The 26,655-nt window shown below is 35.1% G+C and overlaps 1 protein-coding gene across 1 annotated transcript; it reads right to left on the reverse strand.

The window, feature by feature from the left end:
* Positions 1 to 759: 759 nt before the first annotated feature.
* Positions 760 to 26,643, reverse strand: LOC121375029 (sodium-coupled neutral amino acid transporter 9-like). The gene is made up of 16 exons (XM_041502238.1): positions 26,498 to 26,643; positions 19,567 to 19,650; positions 17,778 to 17,837; positions 17,072 to 17,213; positions 16,084 to 16,169; positions 15,079 to 15,142; positions 14,205 to 14,298; positions 13,400 to 13,570; positions 12,468 to 12,527; positions 11,278 to 11,442; positions 10,031 to 10,141; positions 8,329 to 8,435; positions 7,785 to 7,889; positions 7,096 to 7,244; positions 4,857 to 4,946; positions 760 to 3,833 (listed from the first exon to the last, which is right to left on the reverse strand). The coding sequence occupies exons 2-16, from the start codon at positions 19,611 to 19,613 to the stop codon at positions 3,653 to 3,655; spliced, it is 1,632 nt and encodes a 543-aa protein (XP_041358172.1). The 5' UTR covers positions 19,614 to 19,650; positions 26,498 to 26,643; the 3' UTR covers positions 760 to 3,652.
* Between the last annotated feature and the right edge of the window lie 12 nt (positions 26,644 to 26,655).

Here is a 26,655-nt window from a genome sequence, read left to right on the forward strand (position 1 = left end):
TTTATGGGGTTATTAAAACTATAATTTTCTTTCTTTGATTATTCAATTGTTGTTTAGTTGGTATTCGAATATTCAAACATTTACTCATTTCCAATGTAAATTCGAATACATTTTCAGCCCGAACACTATTCAAATTTATTTTTTAAATTCAGTCTGAATTTACTAGATGGTAAAAATATATAAGTATTGAAAACAATTATGTCAACAATTTTATCAGTTTGTTCCCAGAAAAACACAAATATTCTAATTGGCTTTAGTTGTAGGTTTGGGTTTTTGGGGGATTTTTTTAAGGGAAATATTAATTGCTATACTATTGCTGGTGGTGGTCTAGAATAATAGTGTTTGAAGGATAGTCTTGTTTCCTGGATTAACCCACCTGTCCTGTAACACCAATGCCATAAGGACTGAGCTTGTTCATGGAGTAAGAGGTGTCTACTCATGCAGGCCTATGACACAGTGCTGCATGACCAAATATGATTTTATGTTTCTTTGTTTATCTAGTTTCCAAACGTTAACATAAAACTTCTTTGAAGTGTTTTATCTTGAATTTGTATTTTGAAAAGTGATACTTTCTGAAGAATGACCCCCGATATGATTACAACTCTGTATTCCATCCAGGGAACATTTTGTTTTCAATTAAAAATCGATTAGCAATTACTGTTTTAAAATTGTATAGAGATCTCTGAAACTTGTATCCCGACAGTGATACTAACAAAATGTTCTCTGCCATCATTAAAATAACAAAGCAAACAATTCATGCACATGCAGTAATCTTTATTTAACATAATGCAACATAATTTTAAATGAGTCACCATTGCTTTAAAATATATATATATGCATATATGTGTATCTCTCTCTCTGTCTCTTTTTTCAAATACTTCATAGTTCAAAAGTTATTTTTTGTACAATAAAAAAATAAGATAACATTTATTCCAATTCACAATTTTTAAACATATCTGCACAAATTGGCTGGTAACTAAAAGTGAATCTATTGCAGCCCTAACAATTAGAAATATTAACATATCTATTACAGTACACTTGTAACTAAACACGCATGTAGTGTGGGCTGAATTTAGGAACTTCCGAAGCCCGTTTTTCTTAAACGCATATGTTTAAGCATTGTAAATATATATACTATAATAGATACATGTCCAAGACATAACAGGCTTTGTAAATTCGACCCATTATGTCAAGGAACAACTAAAACCTGTACATCTTTTGTTCTGAAATCATAATTAAAATGAATTAATCTAACCTTTTCTCTCATTTGCATGTTATATATTGCCATATGGTATATAGGTTCGATATAAAATGGGATGGAAAAAGTCTAGTATGGTGGGAAGAAATAATACTGATATATGTGGTTAAAAGAGAAATGCTATTATTCTATTGATGAAATTATCATATTTTCCATTCAAGACGTGTAATAATTTTGTGTAATAAATTTATTGCTTAAGACATCATTCATTCATAGTTGATAGATAAAGCACTCACCTGATGCACGATCGATCTAGAATCAATCATCATTTGTCAGCTCACTGGGCTAATTCTTTCCAGTTAGTACTCCACAACAAATGCCATGGTACATGTATGTACCATCTCGTTTGTAGGACAGTGCATACAAAGATTCAGTGGTGTCAGTGGGATTCCTCTCTCATTATCTGTGTGGTCCATAACCATATTGGACACCATATAACCGTAATTAAAATGTGTTAAATAAACAATGGTTTTTTTTTCTCTCATATATTCATCCTCACATATATGGAGTCACATAGTTTAAAGCATTCACATTTAAGACTCTCAGTTGTTATTATTAAATTTGTAATAAAATACTATTTTAATACGATCCATTACAGATATTTTGGAACAATAAATTAAACTGATTTTTGTACATTATCTGTGATTGTGAATAAAAAAACAAAGTCATAACAATAATTAGAAAATGTGTGAAGTTGTTTGCTTTGTTTCTATATACATGTAATCACGTAAGTCTATGAACATCAAAAATAGGTTTTAAGAGAGAACAAAAGCTGTGGTAATAAATAGAATAACAAACTCGGTACCAGTTATTTACAAATTTATGTTCCTTGTAAAATAATTTTCATTTGTCACTTAATAAAACTTGTGACAATTAAACATTATTTCACATAGGAAATAAATTTGATAATAACTTGTAACGTGTTTATTATCCTCAATACATGTGACCCATGTCTATCATAGCTTGTTTGTTTGCTTTGAGGTCCTAGATCCTAAAGACTTTTAGAATTGTTTTGTATACATCATAACAAAATATTCAAACAAGTCACAATGATATTTTCAATTAATAATAACATAACAAAAATGAAAACAGTGCTAAAGGTGATTGATGATCTTCCAATAAAATAATTTATAATGAAAGCTACACAGGTGAAAATAAAGTACTGGTACTGGAAACTATAATCTCAATCATTAAGAACACTAATGAAATAAGTTACACTGTAAGCTTTAAAGTGCAAGATTAGTTTTCTAAACTAAAATATATTGACTAAAACAATGGACACATGCTACACTGAAAATTTATTATCCCTATGAACATTGATATAGCAAAAATATATAGATCATGACATTGGTTTCACAAATTTGTCACTCTGCACTGTGAACCACCAATGTTTTAGGATAATATCTGATATGTACATTTACATTTGTATATGAGTATATAAAAAGATACATCATCACCAAAATGCAAACGACTTTCATGTGCATTATAGTATATACAAAATAAACAGGTTTGCTAATATTTTATTACGCAGTCAGCGTATGGAAATGCAATTTCAGACCATGCATAAGTTAAAAAAAACCCACATAAATAACGTATATTTTGAATATAAATGTTACACATTATCACAATTTATCACGGAAAATTTGACATAAAAATAAAATACATGTTAAGTATTATGGCTTAAAAAAACTATATATCTGATACACATTTTTAAAAACAACAGATAATAATCTATGTTTATTTTTAGATAAAAACAAAATAAAAGCATGAGCAACATGCTAATAATCTCCAGGATGTCTAGCAACATAACACTGACAACACTGTACAGTAAAGCTGTGCTCTAATATACATGGATCCAGATTCAGATATAGCAACAATTGCTAACTATTGTTTTCAGTGGAGGTGTTCACATATGTCAAGGGCTCCATTTTACGAAAAGATCTTGGTGCTAAGATCACCTTAAGTGCATAATGAAGTTGTGTACTTAAGGTGAGCTTAGAGCTAAGATTGCTTCGTAAAACAGGTCCCAGATACGGATACAGATACTGCATCTAGACATGGACACTATTACTTCAATCGTCCCATGTAGCGATTGAAATCGTATCCACACGCCAAACTGCATCAACGAAGTTGACAAAAATAGCTTCCCATGCTCATTTTGTTTGGAAAGACCTGTTGCCACACATATAATACATATGAGAACACCATGTCTGATCCCATTTCTGTAAGAAATTGCTGCATGATAAAATCTGTATATGTGAACACACCTTTGTACTATGGGTGAGACTAGTTAATTTCTTCATTAAAAGTCTAGGTAAATATTGACAGGACATTAACATAACATTTTTAAATAATCACAGTTTGCAACATCTATTAAAGAGAACAGAAATCCAGCTAGGTTGTATGACCCAGTATTAAGAACTGACCAATAAAGTTTGCAATTCCAATGACAATAAGAAAAGAATGAATGACAATCTTTGGCCATGATAGTGTCCCCTCCAAGTAACACGATTTCAGATACACCATACATGGCAGTGCTATGGCATATGCTAAACCACAGAAGGCACCAACAAATCTGAAAGAAAGGAGGAATAGTATTACTAAGGACTATGTCTTCTTTTTTTCTTCCACTACATCATAACAAACAAATGATAGTATAGGTAGTACTAAACCAAATAACTTCTGGCTGGGTCAAAGTTTGAGGTGTACCGAACTTTTGATAGAGAAGTTAACACCACAAGTCCTGTGATTGGTGATAAATGTGAGTGTGTTGGTTGTAAAAAAAAATTAGTTTCATCTGGGCAAAAAATTTATGCAATTTTACTTCATCTAGTACCACTGTGTCAGGTAGCCTTGTACTTAACATGTATGGGGTACCTGTAAAACAAAGTACACATCTTGCTTCAGTTGAGAATCTGAAATCGGTCATTTGAAGTATGGTTAATCTACCTTTCAGTTTCCCCCCACTCCCATGCCCCTGAAAACTTCAGTGCCCTAGAAAACATTGTTTATGTCAAAAGGGAAATATATGTATTTTAAATGTCTTTACAGGAGATAATAAAATTGTTTTAAAATCATTACTTACGGTTACATTAAGCTGTTGGAAATTTAAGTTATTATATATTCCTTTAAGTGCTATTTGCATCTTTTTAAAAATAAAAATATCTTAAGGGTTAAATTAACCAACTTATGAAAGTAAAAGTTTTTTTTTTTAACGACACCACTAGAGCACATTGATTAATTAATCATAGGCTATTGGATGTCAAACATTTGGTAATTCTGACACGTAGTTATTAGAGGAAACCCGCTACATATTTCCTAATGCAGCAAGGGATCTTTTATATGCACTTTATCACAGACAGAAAAGCACATACCACAACCTTTGACCAGTTGTGGTGCACTGGTTGGAACGAGAAAAACCCCCAATCAGAATACAGTGGCCTGATGTCAGTTTTCTTAGACACAGGCAACCAAATAATTACTTTGGTGTGCCTGATGGCTAGTAAAAAAAAAGATAATAAAAAACATACCCTTCAAGAACATGAGCACAATTTCTTTTGTTATTTTAACGAGTGTAAAAAACATAAATTAAACATACCCAATAATTTTACCAATATGAGGCAAAAACACTGCAAAGAGGATGCAGATCCCAATGAGAACCAAATTCAGCAAAAGCACATGTTTCCAGCTGAAAAAAAGGAAACAAAACATCAAGTAAAGTTGTTAAACTGCATAGTTAAATTTTGGTAATGCCAGATATCATGTTTCCAGCTGGAACAAAAGAAAAGAAATGTCAAGTAAATTTATTGCATAATTAAAATTTTGCTAATGCCAGATATCATAGTAGGTAAAACAAATGTTTTCATTATTATATCATGGACGACTTGCATTTTTCCAATGCATTTTATTCACAATATATTTATGCTTGGAAAATTAAAAACATTCCAAAAAGCAATTTTATTTATTTATTCACATTTTATAGCTTTGCCTCACTCATGTAACTTTCATTTTAGTCAGTGGTTAAGTGCTCATTGGACTATTTCTCATTCCAACCAGTGAACCACAACTGGTATATCAAAGGCCGTGGTATGTGCTATCCTGTCTGTGGGATGGTGCATATAACAGATCCCTTGCTACTAATGGAAAAATGTAGCGGATTTCCTCTCTATGACTGTATGTCAAAATTACCAAATGTTTGACATCCAATAACCGATGATTAATAAATCAATGTGTTCAAGTGGTGTCGTTAAATAAAACAAACTTTTTTTACACTTTGGTAAAAAAAAGTAAAGTTTGTTTTATTTAACGACGCCACTAGAGCACATTGATTTTTAATCTTATCATCGGCTATTGGACGTCAAACATATGGTCATTCTGACACTGTTTTTAGAGGAAACCCGCTGTCACCACATAGGCTACTCTTTTTACGACAGGCAGCAAGGGATCTTTTATTTGCGCTTCCCACAGGCAGGATAGCACAAACCATGGCCTTTGTTGAACCAGTTATGGATCACTGGTCGGTGCAAGTGGTTTACACCTACCCATTGAGCCTTGCAGAGCACTCACTCAGGGTTTGGAGTCGGTATCTGGATTAAAAATCCCATGCCTCGACTGGGATCCGAACCCAGTACCTACCAGCCTGTAGACCGATGGCCTGCCACGACGCCACCGAGGCCGGTACTTTGGTAAAAAGTCGACATAACCAATTCTGCTTGTCAGACATTGATATCCAACTGTAGTTTATGAAAGCTGTCGTCGAATGTCTGTACAGAACAGAAAGTTACGGCAATGCCACACGATACGAGTGCTTCGTATGAGAATAGTCAATTGCACAGCATCCAATGAAATCGTAATGTTGTCTCGTATACAATCAGGTATTCTTGTGTCTATTCTCAAACAAGGTACTCATATCGTGTGACGTTACCATTAAAGTTTGTATCGTTGAGCAACACCACTAGAGCAATTGATTAATTAATCATCAACTACTGGATATCAAACATCTCGTAATATTGTCTTCAGAATAAACCTGATACATTTTTCTATTACCATCATGGGATGTTATATACTGTAGATCCTAAAATTAACGCGTCCCTAAATTAATACGAGTGACGGTGGCCAGACAAAAATATGACATGAAATTAATGAGAGTGGCCTCCCTTTGATGAACTCCCTGAGGAAGATAACAAAAATGGGTTACATGCATAAACTAATAACATGACGATAATTATATATTTACGTCTGTAGTAAAGTTAACACACCTCGGAAACATGGGGACTTTTGATATGTTATTACTAATGATGTTCTGCATCTATCCTGGAAAAAAAATCAGCTTTGTACTATTTATTTCTGAGTTAAACCCTAATGTTCCTGGACTGAAAGACAAAGAAATGGTTGACCACAATATTAGCGTGCTAAAACCCATTCACCAGCGATGGATCGTGTCTGCTTTTGACAGGGTGTCCAAAGACTCTGCAATCATACACTGAATTGTTTTCCAGTTCTTTTTTTATAAATATATTAGAATTTATTGTTGTTTTAATAACGTGGGACACATATACAAAACATAGAAATAAATGTGTAATATTATTAATGCAAATAACAGTCACATTTTTCGCATTAATATTATTATCGCATTAATTTCAGGATCTACAGTATACTTTCCCACAGACAGGACATACCACATCCTTTGATATACCAGTCGTGGGGCACTGGCTGGGATGCGATCCACTGAGGGGATTCGAACCTTTTACCCAAGCACCTCTGGTGAGTGTTTTACTAACTGAGCTAGATCGTGCCCTCAAGAGACTAAACCCCCCAAAATAATCAAACACTCATACCTTGGCCAAACTGATCCAAACAAAGTGTGCATGAACTGAACCCGGAATACATACATCAGTAGAGGAAACACTGTCGACATTTGGAAAAACAGTCCAATTCTGGCCACAAATGCCATGACATCTGTTGTCGCAATATTGTTCAAAAGATTCTGAAAAAAAAGAAAAAAAAGAAATGCTTTAGTACATTAAAATGCAACGTATCTTAAATCATATTTTATTATATAAAGTAGATCGATAATATCTAATCAAGATTTAAAAGCAATGACCCATTAGAATGTTACATTTAAAACTTTATAAATTTATTGCAAACCTATCTTGGGTCACATAACATAAAATGCTTTCTTTCCATTTTACTCTTACATACAAAACATTTAAGTTAGAAAAAATTATGAAATTAATTTATAAAATTGTAAATAGGTAAATGCAGTGTACAGAGAAACTCCTCTTAACTGGACAGTCTAGGGACTAAGTAAAAAGTTGAGTTTTAATAGGTATCTGGTATTGTTCTGCACTGATATTTAAAAAGGGACAGCCAAAAACATCTGATTTTGAAGGAATTCCAGTTTACAGAAAGTCCACTTTAGAAGGATTTAACTGTACAATAACTCTTTTTTGTGTGTGAAATAAATAAATTTCTTTTATTTTTAGATATTGAAGACTATAATGTGTATCTATTAAATAATACTCACATCTTGAATACATACTTTAGTCAGTGGAAATGCAGAATAAAATAGAACACCCACAAAGATATAGGTGGAAGCCACAAGAATATAAGCTATTGACAAGTCACGTACCTAAAAAATATAATGTGCATATTATAAAGGCTTCAATTTCACATCCACATACTAATGCAAAATACAAACACCACAATACTTTTAATAAACTTGCATGTTTTGCTTTTATTAGACTTTGTCAACTGTGTACTGTACATCTCACTATTAATTAAAATGAGTTGCATATTGTGAAATATTTTACTTTTGTGGCTTGTACCTTTTTTTTCAAAACAATTATAACCATGTTCACAGACAAATTTTTATGCATTTTTGATTGAAGAAAATAAAATTTAATTTTTCAATAATAATATACGGTCTCCAAGAACAGTAATGTGTATTTTCATACAAGAAAAGAGAACCAACTTCATTATGGACTAATCTAGAGTAATGATATCATTCTGATTTTAATTTTCTGAAGACTACATGTAAGTTCATAATAAAAAAACCCAGTAAAACATACATTGTTTTCTGGATGTTTCTGATTTCTGCATATGGACAAGACACAGTTTTGAACAAAATATGCCAGAGCTGCTATGCCTGTCAGTGCTGGAAAGGTCATATCAAATTCTGAAAAAGAATTCAAGGTTTAAGCTTTTTTTTGGCAATTATTAGACTAGAATGAAATATTATCCACAGGTATTTTTCTTTTTTCTCTCTACTAATCAACCCTAACTGTTAAAAGAGCTATATATAACGCAGAAGGATATACTTGAAAACTCAATTAAAGTTACTGCTTTGGTTGAATGAGAAAATATTTTACTGCATAAAGAACAAAATAAGACAGACAGTTGCCACCACATGCTATTTTTACAGAAAAATAAACAGGGGATCATATATATATATATATATACTGTGCCAAATAAGTTTAGCAATTACATACAAGCTATGAAATACAGACAACCTGATTGGATGTTGAATTTATTTGTACACATTATTTCATTGATACAGCATTTCTGAATGTAGCCAGCAGTAACACGTTGTCATGGTGTCAACGTCGTCACTTTAATGTCAACTGATGAAACGGAGGGGTACATCTACCAAAATGTTGAGAGAAGCTCAATAATGTGTGTGTGCACCAGCGGCATTGATGACAGCAATACATCGTTGTCTCATGCTTCTAATGAGTCCATTAATCTCAGGAACAGTAATTGCGTTCCATTCCCGGTTCAGAGCAATTTGTAGGTCATGAACATTAAGGATATGAGGATGGTTTTCGCGTATCCTACGGTCCAGTAGGTCCCATGCATTCTCAATTGGGGACAAGTCAGAGGACTTTGGTGGCCAGTTCAACACTTGGATGTGGTTCCGCTCAAGAAGATTAGTGGTTAGCCTAGCGGTATGTGGTCTAGTGTTGTCATGTTGAAACAGAAAGCCAGGATGCTGCTGCAGGAATGGAATGACCACTGGTGTAATGATCTCGTCACAGTAACGTTGAGCAGTCATGTTTCCGAGAATGAAAACAAGATCTGTTTTACCTCCACCATGAATGCCGACCCAGACCATGATGCTGCCACCGCCATATCGGTCATGCTGAATGACGTTGCCTCCATACACGACGCCTACCATCCGCAAACTGAACACAAAACCTGGATTCGTCTGTGAATAATGTCTGATCTCATTGTCTGCGTCGCCAGTGTTGGTGTATTCTGGCCCATCTCAGACGTTCTTGAATGTGACGCGCTGTCAGGGGAACAGCAACAACAGGGCGACGTGCTTGTAATCCAGCAGCATGGAGACGGTTACGGACAGTTTGAGCATGAATTCTAGTGCCTGTGGTTTGCTGCAAAGTACGGGCTAAACGAGGAGCACTTTCGAACCTGTGACGTCGAGATGACGTCACTAAATACCTATCTTCCCTTGGAGTAGTTAATCGTGGTCTACCATAACGTGGTCGATCTCGCACTTGCCCAGTTTGGTGTACACGTTGTCTGAGTCATGATATGGTACTGTCATGAACATGAAAGTACTGAGCAACGTTGTGTACGCGTTGGCCGGCGTTAAGCCGTCCCATTACTTCATGACGTTCATTTTCCGTTAAGCCTGGACGGCGACCCATTATAACAGGATAAATTCTTCCTTTTGTTTTTGGATAATGTTGGTTCAGTGCATCAAAATGTGATTTCAATACATCCATGTGATAACAAATGCCTCGAACAACTTACGAGAGGTGTAGCTTGGTAAGTTGATATCTTCTGTGTTAAAATCAAGATTAATCCCCCAGTTTGATGCTTTCACCGACACAAACGAAACTAGGTATGCCACAGATATAGTTCCTGAAATTAGTTTGAAAACAATTTAAAAAACCCAAAAAGCAAATGAGAAAAATTGTAGTCTTAACTTAAAAGACAAAATAGTAAGTGATATAGACCAACATAATCATCTCTATTACTTCACAAGCTACAAAATCAAATTTCTAAAGTTAAAATTAGGCCTCGAAAATAATTCTAGGAGCTGTAGGGAAATATTTTGTTTTGTTTAGCTCAACTAGTTGGGATGTGATGAAGTAAAACAAAATGATTTCACTATGCAAAGCTATCCTAAGGACCTTTAAAAAGAAAAAGAATTACCAAAAATCATTGTGACTTTATATGTTTTCTTATATCATTTGTAAAAAGAAAAAGAGAGACCCCCCCCCCCCCCCCACAAAGGTTAGCTTAAGATTATCAAATCAATATATTCTTAAAGCATAACCTGATATATTGTGTTACATGACTTGTGTATTAAATACATACTTATTAACATCAGAGTTTTGTGATAGTATAAGCTGTACAGAAGATTCTGATATATTTAGTTACATTCATGACTAGAGTATACTTAATACATACTTATTAACTGTACAGACGATTCTAGATCTGCAGTTAAATTCTTTATCCAAACTATTGCCTAAATACTCACACTACTCAGGATTTCAACAGTACATAGAACATATTAATTGGAAATCAACACCTTATTAATAGTCTTCATGAGTGGGCAGGACGTAGCCAGTGGGAAAACGCTCGCTTGATGTGCAGTCGGTCTATGATCGATCCCCGTCGGTGGGCCTATTGGGCTATTTCTCACTCTAGCCAGTGCACCACGACTGGTATACCAAAGGCCGTGGTATGTGCTATCCTGTCTGTGGGATGGTGCATATAAAAGATCCCTTGCTACTAATGGAAATATGTAGCGGGTTTCATCTTTATGACTGTGTCAAAATTACCATATGTTTGACATCCAATAGCCAATGATTAATAAATCAATCTGCTCTAGTGGTGTCGTTCAACAAAACAAACTTGGTAGGGTGCAGTTTGCTACAGAAAAGAACGCAATACTGTGTTGCCCTATTACCCCCACACCCTCCAATATTCACCCTTGGCCTCATTAAAAACAGTTAAACATGGTGTCATTAAAAACAGTTAAACATACTTACCAAGAGCATTAAACTTTGTAAAGAATGTCGGCGACTTGAAATTGAGCAACGGTAATAGCATGAGGACCAAGAAAAAAGGAACCGTCATTTGTTCATCCCAAACCTTAGAAAATGTCGAGTGACTGCTGGTGGCATTATCTGGCTTTACCATATGGGGACAAACAGCTAGAACAAAACACCCACAACAAATGCTGAATTAGTCTGTGTAAAGCAACATTTGCATCAAACTTAAAACATGTCAAAATCAACCAGTAACAAATATGGTAACAACAGGGCTTCTAGAATTTTATAAAAATTCACTAGCCATGGAATCAGTGATTTTAAAAATGTACTAGCCATGATTAAAAATTCACTAGTCCTACTTTAAATAAATATAATTTTACTAATAGTAATAATCAGATATGTTACCTAAAGAGGGAGATTGAGCTTACAAATCCTTAGATTGGGGTGGAAAAAGGGGGCGGGATATTCACATTTACAAAACATGTAAATGCAGCATTTGACAAGGTTTTGTTTCCACTAGCCGTCAGGCTAGTTATAGTAAATATTTACTAGCCCAACACTAAATATCACTAGCCATGGGAGTGGGTCTACCATAATCTAGAAGACCTGAACAAGGTAAGTGAATGGTCAGAAAACATTCATTAAAACTATAAAAGTATGTCCACAGTAGAAGAACAATATTGTCATTAAAAATAGAAATGAAATTATTGACAACTGTCACAATTTGTTGTGAATGTTATGTGTTACAATTACAATGTAGGTTGACACCAAAGTCTAAGAAAGGCACAATTTCATGATTTATCTTAAATATTAACATTATACAATATATTAACAACCATTAATATTAGCAACTCACAAACTCAACACAAACTAAATGGCAAGGTCATGACAAAATATCAACATCCAGTCAGAAGGTTTATTCTTTGTAATTATTCTTTGTAGTTCATTACCAGGTGAACATCTATTAAACAGTTATTAAATAAATGACATTCTTGCTCAAATGTCCTCACCTCTATGCAATTGGATGGAGTGGACAATAATTAAAATGCTATATTTTACCAAACATTAAAAATATACCAACATAAACAGCATTAACCTTCATGTCTTGTTTTGTACTTAATATAATTCTACTAACTTGAGTTAAAATAACCACACCTATGCATGCATACCCACACAAAAATACTGACCATCTGAGAAATTTGACGAGTTCCCAAAAGGTGTGGAATGTGGTGCTGGGTGTACCTGGTCTACAATGAAAGGACACTGTATTGAAAACAATCAACACAAGCAAAAATGTGCATAAGAATATTAAATGATGATGAACAGAAAATATGCAATATAAAACTATAACCACACTTTTATATTAGAAGTTGAACAAGGTTTAAAGGTAGCAAAAGTGTGAAATTTGATTTCAACTGGTATCAGGGTACCAGGTACTTCTCTAGTTGAAACATGTGTGGGACTGCTCTAAAATTAGAAAGACAAATTTTGTGCAGAATCGGGACAGACAAGGATGCTTCCTGTTGCATGTGAAATGAACAAGTTCACCTCAAATGTCCATCAATTAATTCTAAGTGTCAGGCGGTATAGCAGTTTTATATATAATATCTATAGTGACCATGCTGATTGAACGGTTGTGTTGACAGCTACTGCAATATTATTACGGTCATATATGGGATTTGATTTGGTGGCACCCTAAATTAGATACAATTTGTGCAGCATTAGATTTAAAGTCCAGACTGAACAATTTGTACGTTTAGACCAAGAAGTGTAATTTATAACCAACTTATGGCTATGGAACTCAAATTATTTATACAGCGAAACTCCTCTTAACGGGACACCCATGTGACCAAGGAAGAAGTCCGGTGTTAAGGGTTGCCTGGTATAGAGGAGATCTATTCTGTACTGATATTTAACAAGGGATCATCAAAAACATCTGGTCTTCAGGGAATTTCAGTTTACACAGGTTTCACTGTATATGTCAAAATATCAAAACAAGTTGGTTATGATGACAATGTAACTGGTTCAATAATCAATAATATCTGCTGCAGGAAAACTGTATGTTTTTAGATAATATTTTATTAAAAATTATAGATACAAGATGAAAAAATAAACTTACAGTAAAGAAAGGAAACAACATGGAACAAGAAGTTGGACATAAGGATCCAGTAGACGATGGCTCCTCCTAGTAGAGTGAGCAGAGAACAAACAACGGCAACCAGCTCGGACCATTTCCCAAAATAGTGTCTACAGACATCAGAGAACTCTAGAACTTGGCCTTCACCCATCTCTGAAACAACAAGCACTTATGTCAATAATAAAAATAACATTGTCATGTAAAAATGAAATTACAGCCAGCTACTACCACCTGCTACAGATATTGTGTGACCTGCACAAGTTCATATCAAAGCCTAAATATTAACGTGAGTTTATGAATCATGTGCTTATGAATGATATGATTTCATTGGTTAAATATTAACATTATACATTAACAACCAGCTAATGTTAACAAATCAAGAATTGGAGTTCAAATGCTTTTAACGAGGTTATCAAGATACACATATTATATTATAAAAATATCAATATTTGATTTATTTTTTAGCAATGATTTACCGGCAAACATTTAATATGAAATAGCCAACAAAACATCGTCGGCTGTCACCTATTAACAACATCCCTAAAAAGACTGAAAACATGAAAAAGTTTCACCCTGAAACTTTTTTATATAAAAATATGTAGTAAATCATATAACACATTTGTTCCAACTAATTATAACAGACTAAACAATGCAAAACAACTTTAGTATTAATATTACAGAACATCAATGAGAAATAATGTTAACATGTGACTGAACAATTTAGAACAAAAATATTTAAGAAATTAGTATACATTAATACTGATTTTAAGTATAAGTTATAGTTGACCTATTCCATCCAAAGACTTGAGAATTCTGTAGCTAGTATACAACATCAGACCAGCCATCCCAATCAGCATGCAAATTCCACATGCAAAACCTGCCTGCAAAAAAATATTGGATGAAATTAAAAATATAGTTAGCTGTTGATTCATATAAATAACTAAACAAGAATCAATATGATATTAACAACATGAGAACAAACTTTGCCAGCGTTAGTCATTGCGATAACATTTTATAACTTTAAATGTGGAGTCACCAACTAAAATGTTAACATTACTATAGTTTGTCAACTTCCAGGTATTTTGACAAAGCCAAATGTTTACAGTATTTAAAGGCACTAACCATATTTCTTGATACATGTATGCACCTTTATTGTTTGTGACAAAGTTAATTTTGAGCTACACTAGAACAATGTTGGATTTGCTCAAATTTATAATCTAAGCAAAAAAGGTTTTAAAAATAGATATAATAGCTGAAAATATATTACACTGCCTATAAATGTAACTGACTCTTGTACATGTAAATTGAGGGGGGGGGGGGGGCGGAGGAGGGGAGTTTCTTTTAACATTCCACCAGAATCACAAAAATGGTGTAATATATATTTCATAATCTTGTTTCTAACCCAAAATCTGGGATTTTCAGCTTTATTAACTTCCAAATGTTGTATTAAAAGCCAAGAGTTTCCTGTATTTAATGGTGTCACTGTTTCTTATGCATGTATCAACTTCTAAAATCTTACAAGATGTGGTATGTTAAACATTTGAGTGTACTATTGTGTATATCTAGTTATTATGTACAAATACAACTGATTATCAAATAATATTTATTAGTATTAAACCTGGTTAATGTCAGTGTTTATCATTCATCTATCAACTGCTTACCTGTTTTATTGCCCAAGGCATTGACAGCAATGATGTTCCCATCATCGTATTCCATAAAGCAAATCTACAAGAAGAAATAAAATGTAATTTCATTATAAATGAAAAAAAAAAGAGGTTTGTTTTGTGACACCCCGATCCACGCATATTAGACATTTGATTTATAATAATTGGGGGTGGGAAGTTGCCCAGTGGATAAAGCGTTCACTTGATGCGGATTCGATTTTGGATAGATCCCTGTTGGTGGGCCTATAGGACTATTTCTCGTTCCAGTCAATGCATCACGACTAGTATATCAAAGGCCATGGTATGTGCTATCCTGTCTGTTGGAAAGTGCATATAAAAGATCCTTTGCTGCATTTGAAAAAATACTGATATTGGTTGTGGGTTTCTGCAATTTTTGAAGTTTTACAAATAATTTAATGAAATTTTTGCTTACCCAGAACTAGCACTGACTATCATAATCCATGTTCCTAATAATGAAACTAATTTGTATACAATGTTCACGTTGTTATGGGTTTAGCTAAAAACGTTTACTGAAATGAAGGGAAATATACAAAATTGAAATACTGAATTAGACTATTAAATATTTATGGTGATAAGGGTTTAGACTAAAATGCTTACTGAAACAAAAGGAAATACACATTATTATATAACATTTAGTGAAATATTTTGAAATATCAGTGAAATAAAAGTGTTATCAGTCACTCAGTGTTATCTTCACTGCAAGAAAGCTGGAACTATTTTACTGCTGGCATTTTAAAAATAAAGGTAAATTGCCAAAAGTTATATAATAAAAAGAAAATTTCATGTTTTTGATCAAATATGATTTATATCTCATCTTGTGAAGTTTGCAATCATACTACACTCGTCGCGCAAGCACGACTCATAAGATATGATTGCAAACTTCACTCGATGAGATATAAATCATATTTGACAAAAAACATGAAATATCCTAAATGTATTCAAATACTGGCTGAGACTATTAAGAAGTTCGAAAATACTTACATAGTGATAACACTGTTCTGTTTGCCGTTGAGTGGCACCAGGATCGTAATGAGATAGTTTGATGGCACAATGTGGTCTGGCATTTGCTGAATACAACACAGAATGATTTGTGTTTTACACAGAGAAAAATATATTATTAGTGAATATAGGCAGTGTTGTTAACATTCATATTCATCTGAAAACAGTAATCAAACAAATTACTCTTTTGTTTTTCTTTTCTTTTTCTCTATTAAAACATGAACTAAAATATCTTTCTTCTTTTCAATATTGAAAAAAACACGCCCAAAAACACACCCTTTTCTGTGTTGAATTGTTGAAGAAATATCTATGCTAATGAACATTAACATTTGTATTACTCTTTATTTTTAAAAGAAATATACTAATTTAAAAAATCACATTAGTCACTAGTTGGTTTCTCACAATTCTCACAGTGATGACAGCCTTCTCTTTGAACTGTAGGTCCACAAAATGATATGAATCAAGTAATGGTATACAAAGATCTAACCAGAATGCTATCGGAGTGTGGTGTCAGACGACTGTAGTATTTATAGCTGTGTAGAAGAAAATGGTATACAAAGATCTAACCAGGATGCCACTGGAGTGTGGCGTCAGACGACTGTAGTATTTATAGCGATGTAGAAGAAAATGGTATACAAAGATCTAACCAGGATGCCATCGGAGTGTGGTGTCAGACGACTGTAGTATTTATAGCAGTGTAGAAGAAAATGGTATACAAAGATCTAACCAGAATGCCATCGGAGTGTGGCGTCATCAGACGACTGTAGTATTTATAGCGGTGTAGAAGAAAATGGTATACAAAGATCTAACCAGGATGCCATCGGAGTGTGGCGTCAGACGACTGTAGTATTTATAGCAATGTAGAAGAAAATGGTATACAAAGACCTAACCAGGATGTCATCGGAGTGTGGCATCAGACGACTGTAGTATTTATAGCGGTGTAGAAGAAAATGGTATACAAAGATCTAACCAGGATGCCATTAGTGTGTGGTGTCAGACGACTGTAGTATTTATAGCGGTGTAGAAGAGCTCGAGTCTCGTGATCCGAGTCATCATTGTACGAGTCACTCGTACTCACAGTCTCGTTAATAGAGTAGTGATGGATGGGTCGCCTGAAAATATTAACATTAAAATAATCAGTTAAAGTATCAAACAAATGGTATGTTCAGGAGGGCAGGCACTCGCGAACAATTTGACTGGTGCAATCGTGTTCTATCATATCACATTCATTTAATGATGAGAGCAAAAACTAGTCTAGCAAGTGATTTCGAGAGCTGAACTCTTCTAAACAGGTGTAGTATCTTACTCAACCAGTTTCAATGGCTAATTTAATGTACCACTTAAGGTGTTTGAAAAACAAAAACCCAGTGGAATTTATGGATGTGCCATATTTTATGAAACGTGCCAGATATTTTCTTTGAGAAATGTTAAATCTATTGTACTTTTTATTTTCTTTGATAAATTCAGGTTTAAGTAAAATTAGCACTTTAATAAAATTGAAGGACTCTTTTTTTTTTAATGCAATCCATATTTACAAAATGTAAGCACTTTACAAGCATCCCATTGCTATTCAAGAACTGTTCACATTCTGTGCACACCTTGTATATGTATGTATTAACAAGTTATAAATTGCCATTGGTGCAAACTCTGTTGGAATTATTTTGGCAACAAAATACCTTATTTTTGTTTCAGATTCCACAGGATCAAAATCTTTTGTCCCCTTTGGCTGAGATTTTCTAAAAAAAAAATAAAAAAATAAAAAAAATTACCGGTATTTTATAATAATAATAGATGCTACATATATCTTGGCTCTACATCCAATCATATATTTTACTAATTTACTAGTTTAAAGTTTTAATACACTTGTATGTATTCATTATCATAAGATATTGTCACAATCTGCAGTAGAAGCTTATCTCTTTGCTTTTACATGGTTCGAACTTAAAGGTAGACTAAACTCCAACAAGATGCATACCTGGACCACCAACACATACTGACACTTTAACAAATGAAAAACGCGTAATTTTAGATTTAACCAAAAACCATTATTATTCCTGCTAACTGGGGGCAGTAATTTTGTTTCATTTTTGTGACGTCCGGTGGTATAGCTTGGGGCGAAGTGACGTCAGCTCCGTCTAACTTCTCTATTATGCATAGTGTAAACAAATGGTCTAATTTACGACAAAGCACTTAGCTTTCATCAACCTGACTTGTAAAACAACACAAATGACTTGATAGTATAATAAACTATTTAACTAAATATATATCAATTTGCATCAATATAACAAAATGGAGTTTTAGATTTTTTTTGTTTTAAAAAATCCAAAGAAAAAATGCATATTATTAGGATACGTTCAAGCAAAAACCTACGTAATTGGTAAGTTTTGTGATTTTAGATGAGAAAGTCTACTTAATCAAGGATTTTACAGAATTACTTACAGAAATAAAGCAACAGAATGGCTGGTAAGGTCCATTACAATTTGAGGTTATCACACAATACCCTGTGATCTTAATAAAAGAGGCACATCTTTTTAGTGTGTCTAGACACAGTGTCTGGGGACTGTCTAAATATACACCTGACAATCAAGAACCACAGGTACGGGCCACAGAAAGAATAGACCAATTAACCAAGAAAACACTCCGACTATTATTTCAGTACATGGGTTAATTTATATACAAGACATAATGCAGTTATTTCAACACTTTGACAAGGGTGGCTTATTTTGTATTGAAAAATAAACCACATATACACGATGCTATGTTACTGGGATGGTTATTATTACTGAACATTGCGATGCATCCGCAAAAATCAGGTATGTTTTGTTTCTTCAGTTCAAAGACTAATTCCTAAAGTGACACGTTAGGTATTACGTAACCACCAGCTCGCCAGAGGGCGTATTCACTAGGATAGTACAAAATGGCTGCGCCCGTTATATATAATAGTTGTCACATTTAACCGTTTTATTAATTAACTATACGATTATACTTGTTGATATTAAGCAATACTGTGCATTATGTATCGTTGAATATGCATACCATGCAGTCCAAAAGCCTTGCTTTAGCATTCCTTTAATGATGGCACTGATGGCAATTGCTGTAGCAGCAATATGAATTGCCACAAGTCAGAGACTTTACAATGGCATCTTTTTGCCACTGATTACAAAATAATTTTATTTGTTGTAAAGGTTACTGGTTTAAAACTGCAATAGGTAAGCATTTTGCTTATGGCAAGAGCATTTTAAAATTAATATAAGTAACACATTTTTAAGTACCAGCCATGTTTTTTCAGTCATCACAATCGGTCAATACTAACAGTGGTTGCAAGATAAACATCACTGCATGTATTCTTTTTCTTTGAATGACAAAAAGATCTTTTAAATAGCCTTTTCCTTATAATATGTAGTAAATAGTTAATCAATAAACAAATGGGTTGACTTTGAAAAATGAAGTAATTAAGATATATACTGTTTTGATGTCTTTCGGCCTTTATCTCGTACACTGGACTTGTTCATTCTTTAAATTATAGATGTCATCATATCATTCTGCTAACTGTAAAATAAACATATTAAATACATGTTAATAGGATCATCATCTGAGATAATTAGTGATGACACAAGATGTTTTATTCATTTTATCTCAATGCAACATGGAAAATCAATACTGAATATAAAAAATCAAAAACTCTACAAATGGTTAAAAAAGAAACAATTTTAAAGGAAAAGCTAATGAAAGATTCAATATACAGTGAAACCCCTCAAGACTGGACCCTCTCTATGTTGTAATTCTCTCAAAACTGGACATTTTCCAAAGTCCCGTGATTTATGCATGTTTTAACACCAAAGTGTACCTCTCTAAACTGGAAACCTCTCTAAACTGAACACCAGACGAATAATTCAGTCCCAAATAGTTAGAACTTCTGCACTGACTCTCGAACGATGAAGTTGTGTTCTGAGAACGTGGCGATTTCTCCCTCCCCCCCCCCCCCCCACCCTAGGGGCTGTGCTGCGTAAGCTTGGGCCTTTGTCCAAGTATCGTGTCGAGTACAATGGGGACTCGGTGACTGTCACGCTGTTTTACGGCGCTGACAAGAAGCGACACTCACCTAGTAGAAGACAGAGGAGGTGACCTAAGACTACGCAGGGGGGGCCTAACTTGGCGGCTCAACTGCCAGAGGCGGCCCCACCTGTTCCGAAGAGGAGGACGAGACCGACAGGGGTGGTGCAGGGTGATCCAAACCCGGTGGCTAAACCACCAGGGACGGTTCATTCTGCGCTGCCGCCCCCACCTACTTGACTGAAGCACTCGCCAGGAGCAGCCCAGGGGGGGCCAAAGCTGTCAGCTCAACTGACAGTGGCGGCCCTCCTGATCATGTACCAACGCAGATGGACATGGGACACGGGACACGTGGTCATTAGTGACCCCCCAGCCAGTCCACCAGCATCTCCGGCAGTTGTTGTTGACCCAGCGGCGGTCCAGCGGGAGTCCAAGAGGAGGAAGGTGTTGGCGGCCACCATACCAAAGACATCCGACCAACCTGATTGGATTCTCGTCTGTGACATGCTGTCATCGAGGTACAGAGGAGCGGTCATCGACAACTTCACTGACAGCACGCATCTCAAGGGTCCCTGGAGTGACGAACATTGACACCAACTTCCAACTGGACAAGGGAAGTACCAGCTACAAGGAGCCTTACACTCGGACCAACTTTATGTGACGGTACAGCAGGACGGACTGTACAGGCAGGGACTCCTGAAACCATTGATGTCCAACGCGACCATTCACCGCATTTTGAAGATGTTACTGCGGGACATCTATCCAGGAGCCATCGACAGACACATCGCCATGTTGACCATTAGTCCTGCGGCGCCAACCTTAACTAGGACAGGTAACCTCCTTTTTGGGGCTTAGTTGGACTTTAAATTGTTTGGCAGTGGCTCAAAATTCTTATGTTTATTTTTTTTATAAATAGTCCAACGCACTTTACTTTGGTGCCCATTCAATTGCTCAAATCACCTTAAAACCTTTTAGGCCGAGCAGTCAAATATATTTTTTGGATTTAATTTCTTAGTCCGGACATGATTGGGGTGCAGATTATTCTCCGTAGACTTAGGCTTTTTAGACCGTACTAATTTTTTTTTTATTCCAAATTCCGCCCACTTCAAACTTACCCCCTCTCCCCCTGCCTCCACACACCCCCTCCTGTCCCGGACTTAGTCACTGACGAAAGTCAGAGATTAAGCCTGTGATAGGCATGCGTGAAGCCTTCGTGGCATATATGCACGTAAATACTTTACCGACCGACCAGTTTATTTAGTGCAATTTGTACCTCTAAATACCAGACGATCAGACCGTTGTCAATCATTATGGCACTACAAATTGTTTTGTTTATTGTGATTTCCCCCCCATCTTTGGCCAGTTTACCCGATTGCAAACATAGCTGGTGCAATATACACGTGCTCCAGTTAGCCATTAGATGTGTAATCACTGTTACATATGACTGGGTACATTGGCAAATAAAAATTAAGCAACTAAAAATCAAGTGATAGCTTTGATATCCATAACAAACATATTTATAATTTTTAATATGGAACATCCACTTAAACTTTGCCATACTGAATTATCACTCGATGATAAACTTAAAATCATTAAAGTGTTTAAAGTAAATAAGCAAACATTAAAATATCTTAAGGCAAAGTTTCTTCACTGAATTATTAACTGTTGGATTCATCTTATATACATATATAAAGCTGAATGTGAATAGGCAACAAAAGGTTTTGTATTATATTATTAATGCAAACCCATGAAAACCGGACTCCTCTGAAAACCGGACAAAATATCTGGTCCCATGGATGTCCGGATTAGAGAAGTTTCACTGTACAGGATAAAAAGTGCTATTTCAAAAAGTTGCATGAAATTATATACTCCATCATTATCATACAGTTAAGTATTGTAATTTCGAGACCCTAAGGTTTGACTTGATCGGAAGGATCATACTTTAAAACTGACAACAATAAAAAAAAATGTCATTACCTGTACATAAATAAATTTTAGTAATTAATGTCAAATGAAAATAAAGTCCACTGCTGATAATAAACGCCATTCCAAACACACTACCCCTAAACAAATGGCATCCGGTTAGAGTATTGTAAAGTCGAGAATAAACACATTACTTTCTATGACATCACATTCAATTGAGGTCACTTAAAATAAAGGTTTTGTTTCTGGAACATTTTATTACATTTCTTTTGTATTTAAAAAAAACCCCTCCTTTTTAAAACCAAATGATGAAAAGGACAGTAAAATTCATAAAACAATGAATAATAAAACATCATAAAATTATAAATGGTGACAACAATGGAAAAGCTGAAAATCAGTATGGAACATGTAATTTAATGAACACTCTTTCTTTACTTAAAAGTCATAAAAAGCAGAATTTTGACATTATAAACAGGGCTCGCGCTGTCGGTAGCCGAATTAGCCATTGGCTAATTTTTAAAAAAAATGACTAATAAAATTTACAAGTAGCTAAAATTTTGGCTAAGCCATTTTCTATCTTCTCATGTGAACAAATCTATCCGACACCTCAAACATAATAATAATACCAAATATTCAATTAACGTAATAGTGATCTCGTGATCGTTAACGAGAAACGGTGTCATCCAGAATACAGCGTAGGCCTAATGATGTTTGTTTATTTTAATAATCACGGTTAATAATTTTAACGGCATGCATTCAACATGTATGAAAGCAAAGTCTGAAAGATCTGTAACTTGTTATTTTAACTTTGTAAAGTCTTTGAACCAAAGTAATAAAAACAGACCGACAGTGCATGTCAATTTGAATACACATGCCAGTTCTGGGCCAAAAGACATGTAGGGCCAAAAAGGCAGAGTTCAGTCAGACTGACCGAGAACAAAACGTCCATTAGACTGGTTTATGCGCTTCACGTTAAACCAAATAGACACGTCAGACACCAATCAAATAATTTGCTAATGTTAGGAAGAACGTTCATTGGCTGAACTGAGGACAGCAGTTGCACTCGGCACGAATATACGTCACACTTCAGAATCAGCTGTGACCCACGTGTCAAGAGACATCGTTGTGGACATTAAACAATATGATTGCACAGAAGTAAATCTTTATGTAAATTTGTAAAGAAAAAAGAGCAATAGTTGTTCATATCAATAAATACCTAACTGCATTTCATTTATTTCCTAAGTTATCTTCGTTAATTTCGTACCTATGGTCGAGAGCACACATGCAGATCACAATCGCGGAAAATGAACAAGCAGTATTTATACAAATTGCAATTAAATGTACACTGAATAAAATTAGTTTACAATAATCATGATATTTGTTAGATAATGTTAGATATAAATTTGTAAGACTGTGAGGTGACATTTAATAAGTTAGCTGGATTTTAAAAAGATCATAAATTTTAGCTTTATTAATGTATTTTTTTTTATTATTATTAATTTTTTTTATATAAATGGAAGTTGTAATAGGCCTACTATGAAGTCAGCATTCTTAGCCTAGGTATTTTACAAGCAGAAATCACAATAAGCATTTAACACGACGTTGGAATCGACAGCAACAACATAGCGCAAATTATGAAATTGTTGGGGGTGGGGACTTGATGGGTTACTTAAAAAAAAAAAAAAAAAACATTAAGCATTTCAAACAAACATAGAGATTGCTATTTAAAGAAATAATGAGCTCTATATTGAAAAAAAGAAAAAAGAAAAAACCTCTCAAATTTTTATTTGGGTAAAAAAGGAAGAAAGAAGAAACACCCTCCATAAACATCCACCCGCCTCCATATTTCTGTATGTTTGTTAATTTAATATCATAGGCCTTAGAAGTGGGTGTGGGTGTACAAGTACAGGCTTCCAACTCTGAAGAGAATGCATCACCCCCCCCCCATGCTGAAAAATCGAAGTAATATACTGTGCCAAATAAGTTTAGCAATTACATACAAGATATGAAATACAGACAACCTGATTGGATGCTGAATTTATTTATACACATTATTTCATTGATACAGCATTTCTGAATGTAGCCAGCAGAAACATGTTGTCACGGTGTCAACGTTGTCACTTTAATGTCAACTGATGAAACGGAGGGGTACATCTACCAAAATGTTGAGAGAGGCTCAATAATGTGTGTGTGCACCAGCGGCATTGATGACAGCAATACATCGTCGTCTCATGCTTCTAATGAGACCATTAATCTCAGGAACAGTAATTGCGTTCCATTCCCGGTTCAGAGCAATTTGTAGGTCATGGACATTAAGTATATGAGGACGGTTTTCGCATACCCTACGGCCCAGTAGGTCCCATGCATGCTAAATTGGGGACAAGTCAGGGGACTTTGGTGGCCAGTTCAACACTTGGATGTGGTTCCGCTCAAGAAGATTAGTGGTTAGCCTAGCGGTATGTGGTGTAGCGTTGTCATGTTGAAACAGAAAGCCAGGATGCTGCTGCAGGAATGGAATGACCACTGGTGTAATGATCTCGTCGCAGTAACGTTGAGCAGTCATGTTTCCGTGAATGAAAACGAGATCTGTTTTACTTCCACCATGAATGCCGGCCCAGACCATGACGCTGCCACTGCCATATCGGTCATGCTGAATGACGTTGTCTGAATTATATCGTTCTCCCCGTCGCCTCCATACACGACGCCTACCATCCGCAAACTGAACACAAAATCTGGATTCGTCTGTGAATAATGTCTGATCCCATTGTCTGCGTCGCCAGTGTTGGTGTAATCTGGCCCATCTCAGACGTTCCTGAATGTGGCGCGCTGTCAGGCGAACAGCAACAACAGGGCGACGTGCTTGTAATCCAGCAGCATGGAGATGGTTACGGACAGTTTGAGCATGAATTCTAGTGCCTGTGGTTTGCTGCAAAGTACGGGCTAAACGAGGAGCACTTTCAAACCTGTGACGTCGAGATGACGTCACTAAATACCTATCTTCCCTTGGAGTAGTTAATCGTGGTCTACCAGAACGTGGTCGATCTAGCACTTGCCCAGTTTGGTGTACGCGTTGTCGGAGTCATGATATGGTACTGTCATTAACACGAAAGTACTGAGCGACGCTGTGTACGCGTTAAGCCGTCCCATTGCTTCATGAAATTGATTTTCCGTTAAGCCTGGACGGCGACCCATTATAACAGGATAAATTCTTCCTTTTGTTTTTGGATAATGTTGGTTCAGTGCATCAAAATGTGATTTCAATACATTCGTATTGCACGCGCTTCTGCGACAGCACGAGCAGTACACGTAGCGGCGTGCGATATGACAAATGGTGTTCTTTTCATTACCCAAAGCGACAGGGCATATGCAACTAACATATCACCAAGTTTGATCACTTTATTTTAATTTATTTGGAAGCAACAGTCATTTACAAAAACGTTTTTGGTTAAGTATATATTAACTGCCCCTAGCTACCCCCATTGCTATCTTTGATTTTGATCAGGTAATACGGTTTTGTTATTCAGATTTATTCCAGTTTGTACACAATTTGCTGAAAAAGATCCATTTTCATATTCATATATAAATACTCTATACAGTACTGCATAAAACAATTTTGGCTAAAAGCATTTTCAATATGGCTAATAAAAATTCCATTTGGCTAACATTTTGGCTATAGGCATTTTTTATCCAGGGTGAGCCCTGTATAACCCACTCTCAAGTAATCGGTCAGTGATTTATTTGCCGTTTATTTGATAAGACCCCCATCTCTGTTAGTACCCATTTAATTACTTTACCGTGGCCATACAGAGTAGGCCTACCTCTCAATGTGTCACGTGACCGAAAGCTGTAATTTTTGTCATCCAATCCAAATAATTTTTGTCTACTTCCGTAGTTTTAATAATGCGGGGTTTCGCTTCTGGAGTGAAAAGAGGAATTAGTGAAAACAGTTAAAATACTATATAATTGATAAACACACATTTTGTTCCGGTTATACACGTGTTTGCATCATATTATTGATGTGAAACTTGTTCATAACCTCTTGGTGTCTCTTCTGATGTTTGTATTTGAACAAAAAACAATTGAAGTGCAATAATGCTCATGAATTTCACAAAAATCGCCGAGTCACAAACTTAGAATACACTCGACTTTAAAAAAAAAAACCTCTAGTTTCTACCATACAATCCTAAACCCTCTTCTCATCCTGTGCTGTCTTATTTCCAGCAGGCTATATTATTTTTTCATCAGGCCATACTTCTTTTGGTCTGCTACTTAAATAATTAACAGCAGGCCATATTTTACTTTCTATTTCGAGCCCTACAATGAATCAGTCTCAGTCTCAGACTGAGTCCGAAGACAATCATCACAATAATTCACGTGACAATACACTGACTGATTGACTGAATTCTAAGTAAATACTTACAATAAAAATATAAACTTTTCCGTTTTGGTAAATAGTACTATTTTACTTGTTTTAATCGTTGTTGAAACATAAAATAATACTGTTGGTTGATTACAGTTTTATAAATACTAAAATACAATCGTAACAATGCTTTAGTTTATTTTGTAACTCAGCTGACC

Source organism: Gigantopelta aegis, chromosome 6 (assembly GCF_016097555.1).
Source record: "Gigantopelta aegis isolate Gae_Host chromosome 6, Gae_host_genome, whole genome shotgun sequence".
NCBI lineage: Eukaryota > Metazoa > Mollusca > Gastropoda > Neomphalida > Peltospiridae > Gigantopelta > Gigantopelta aegis.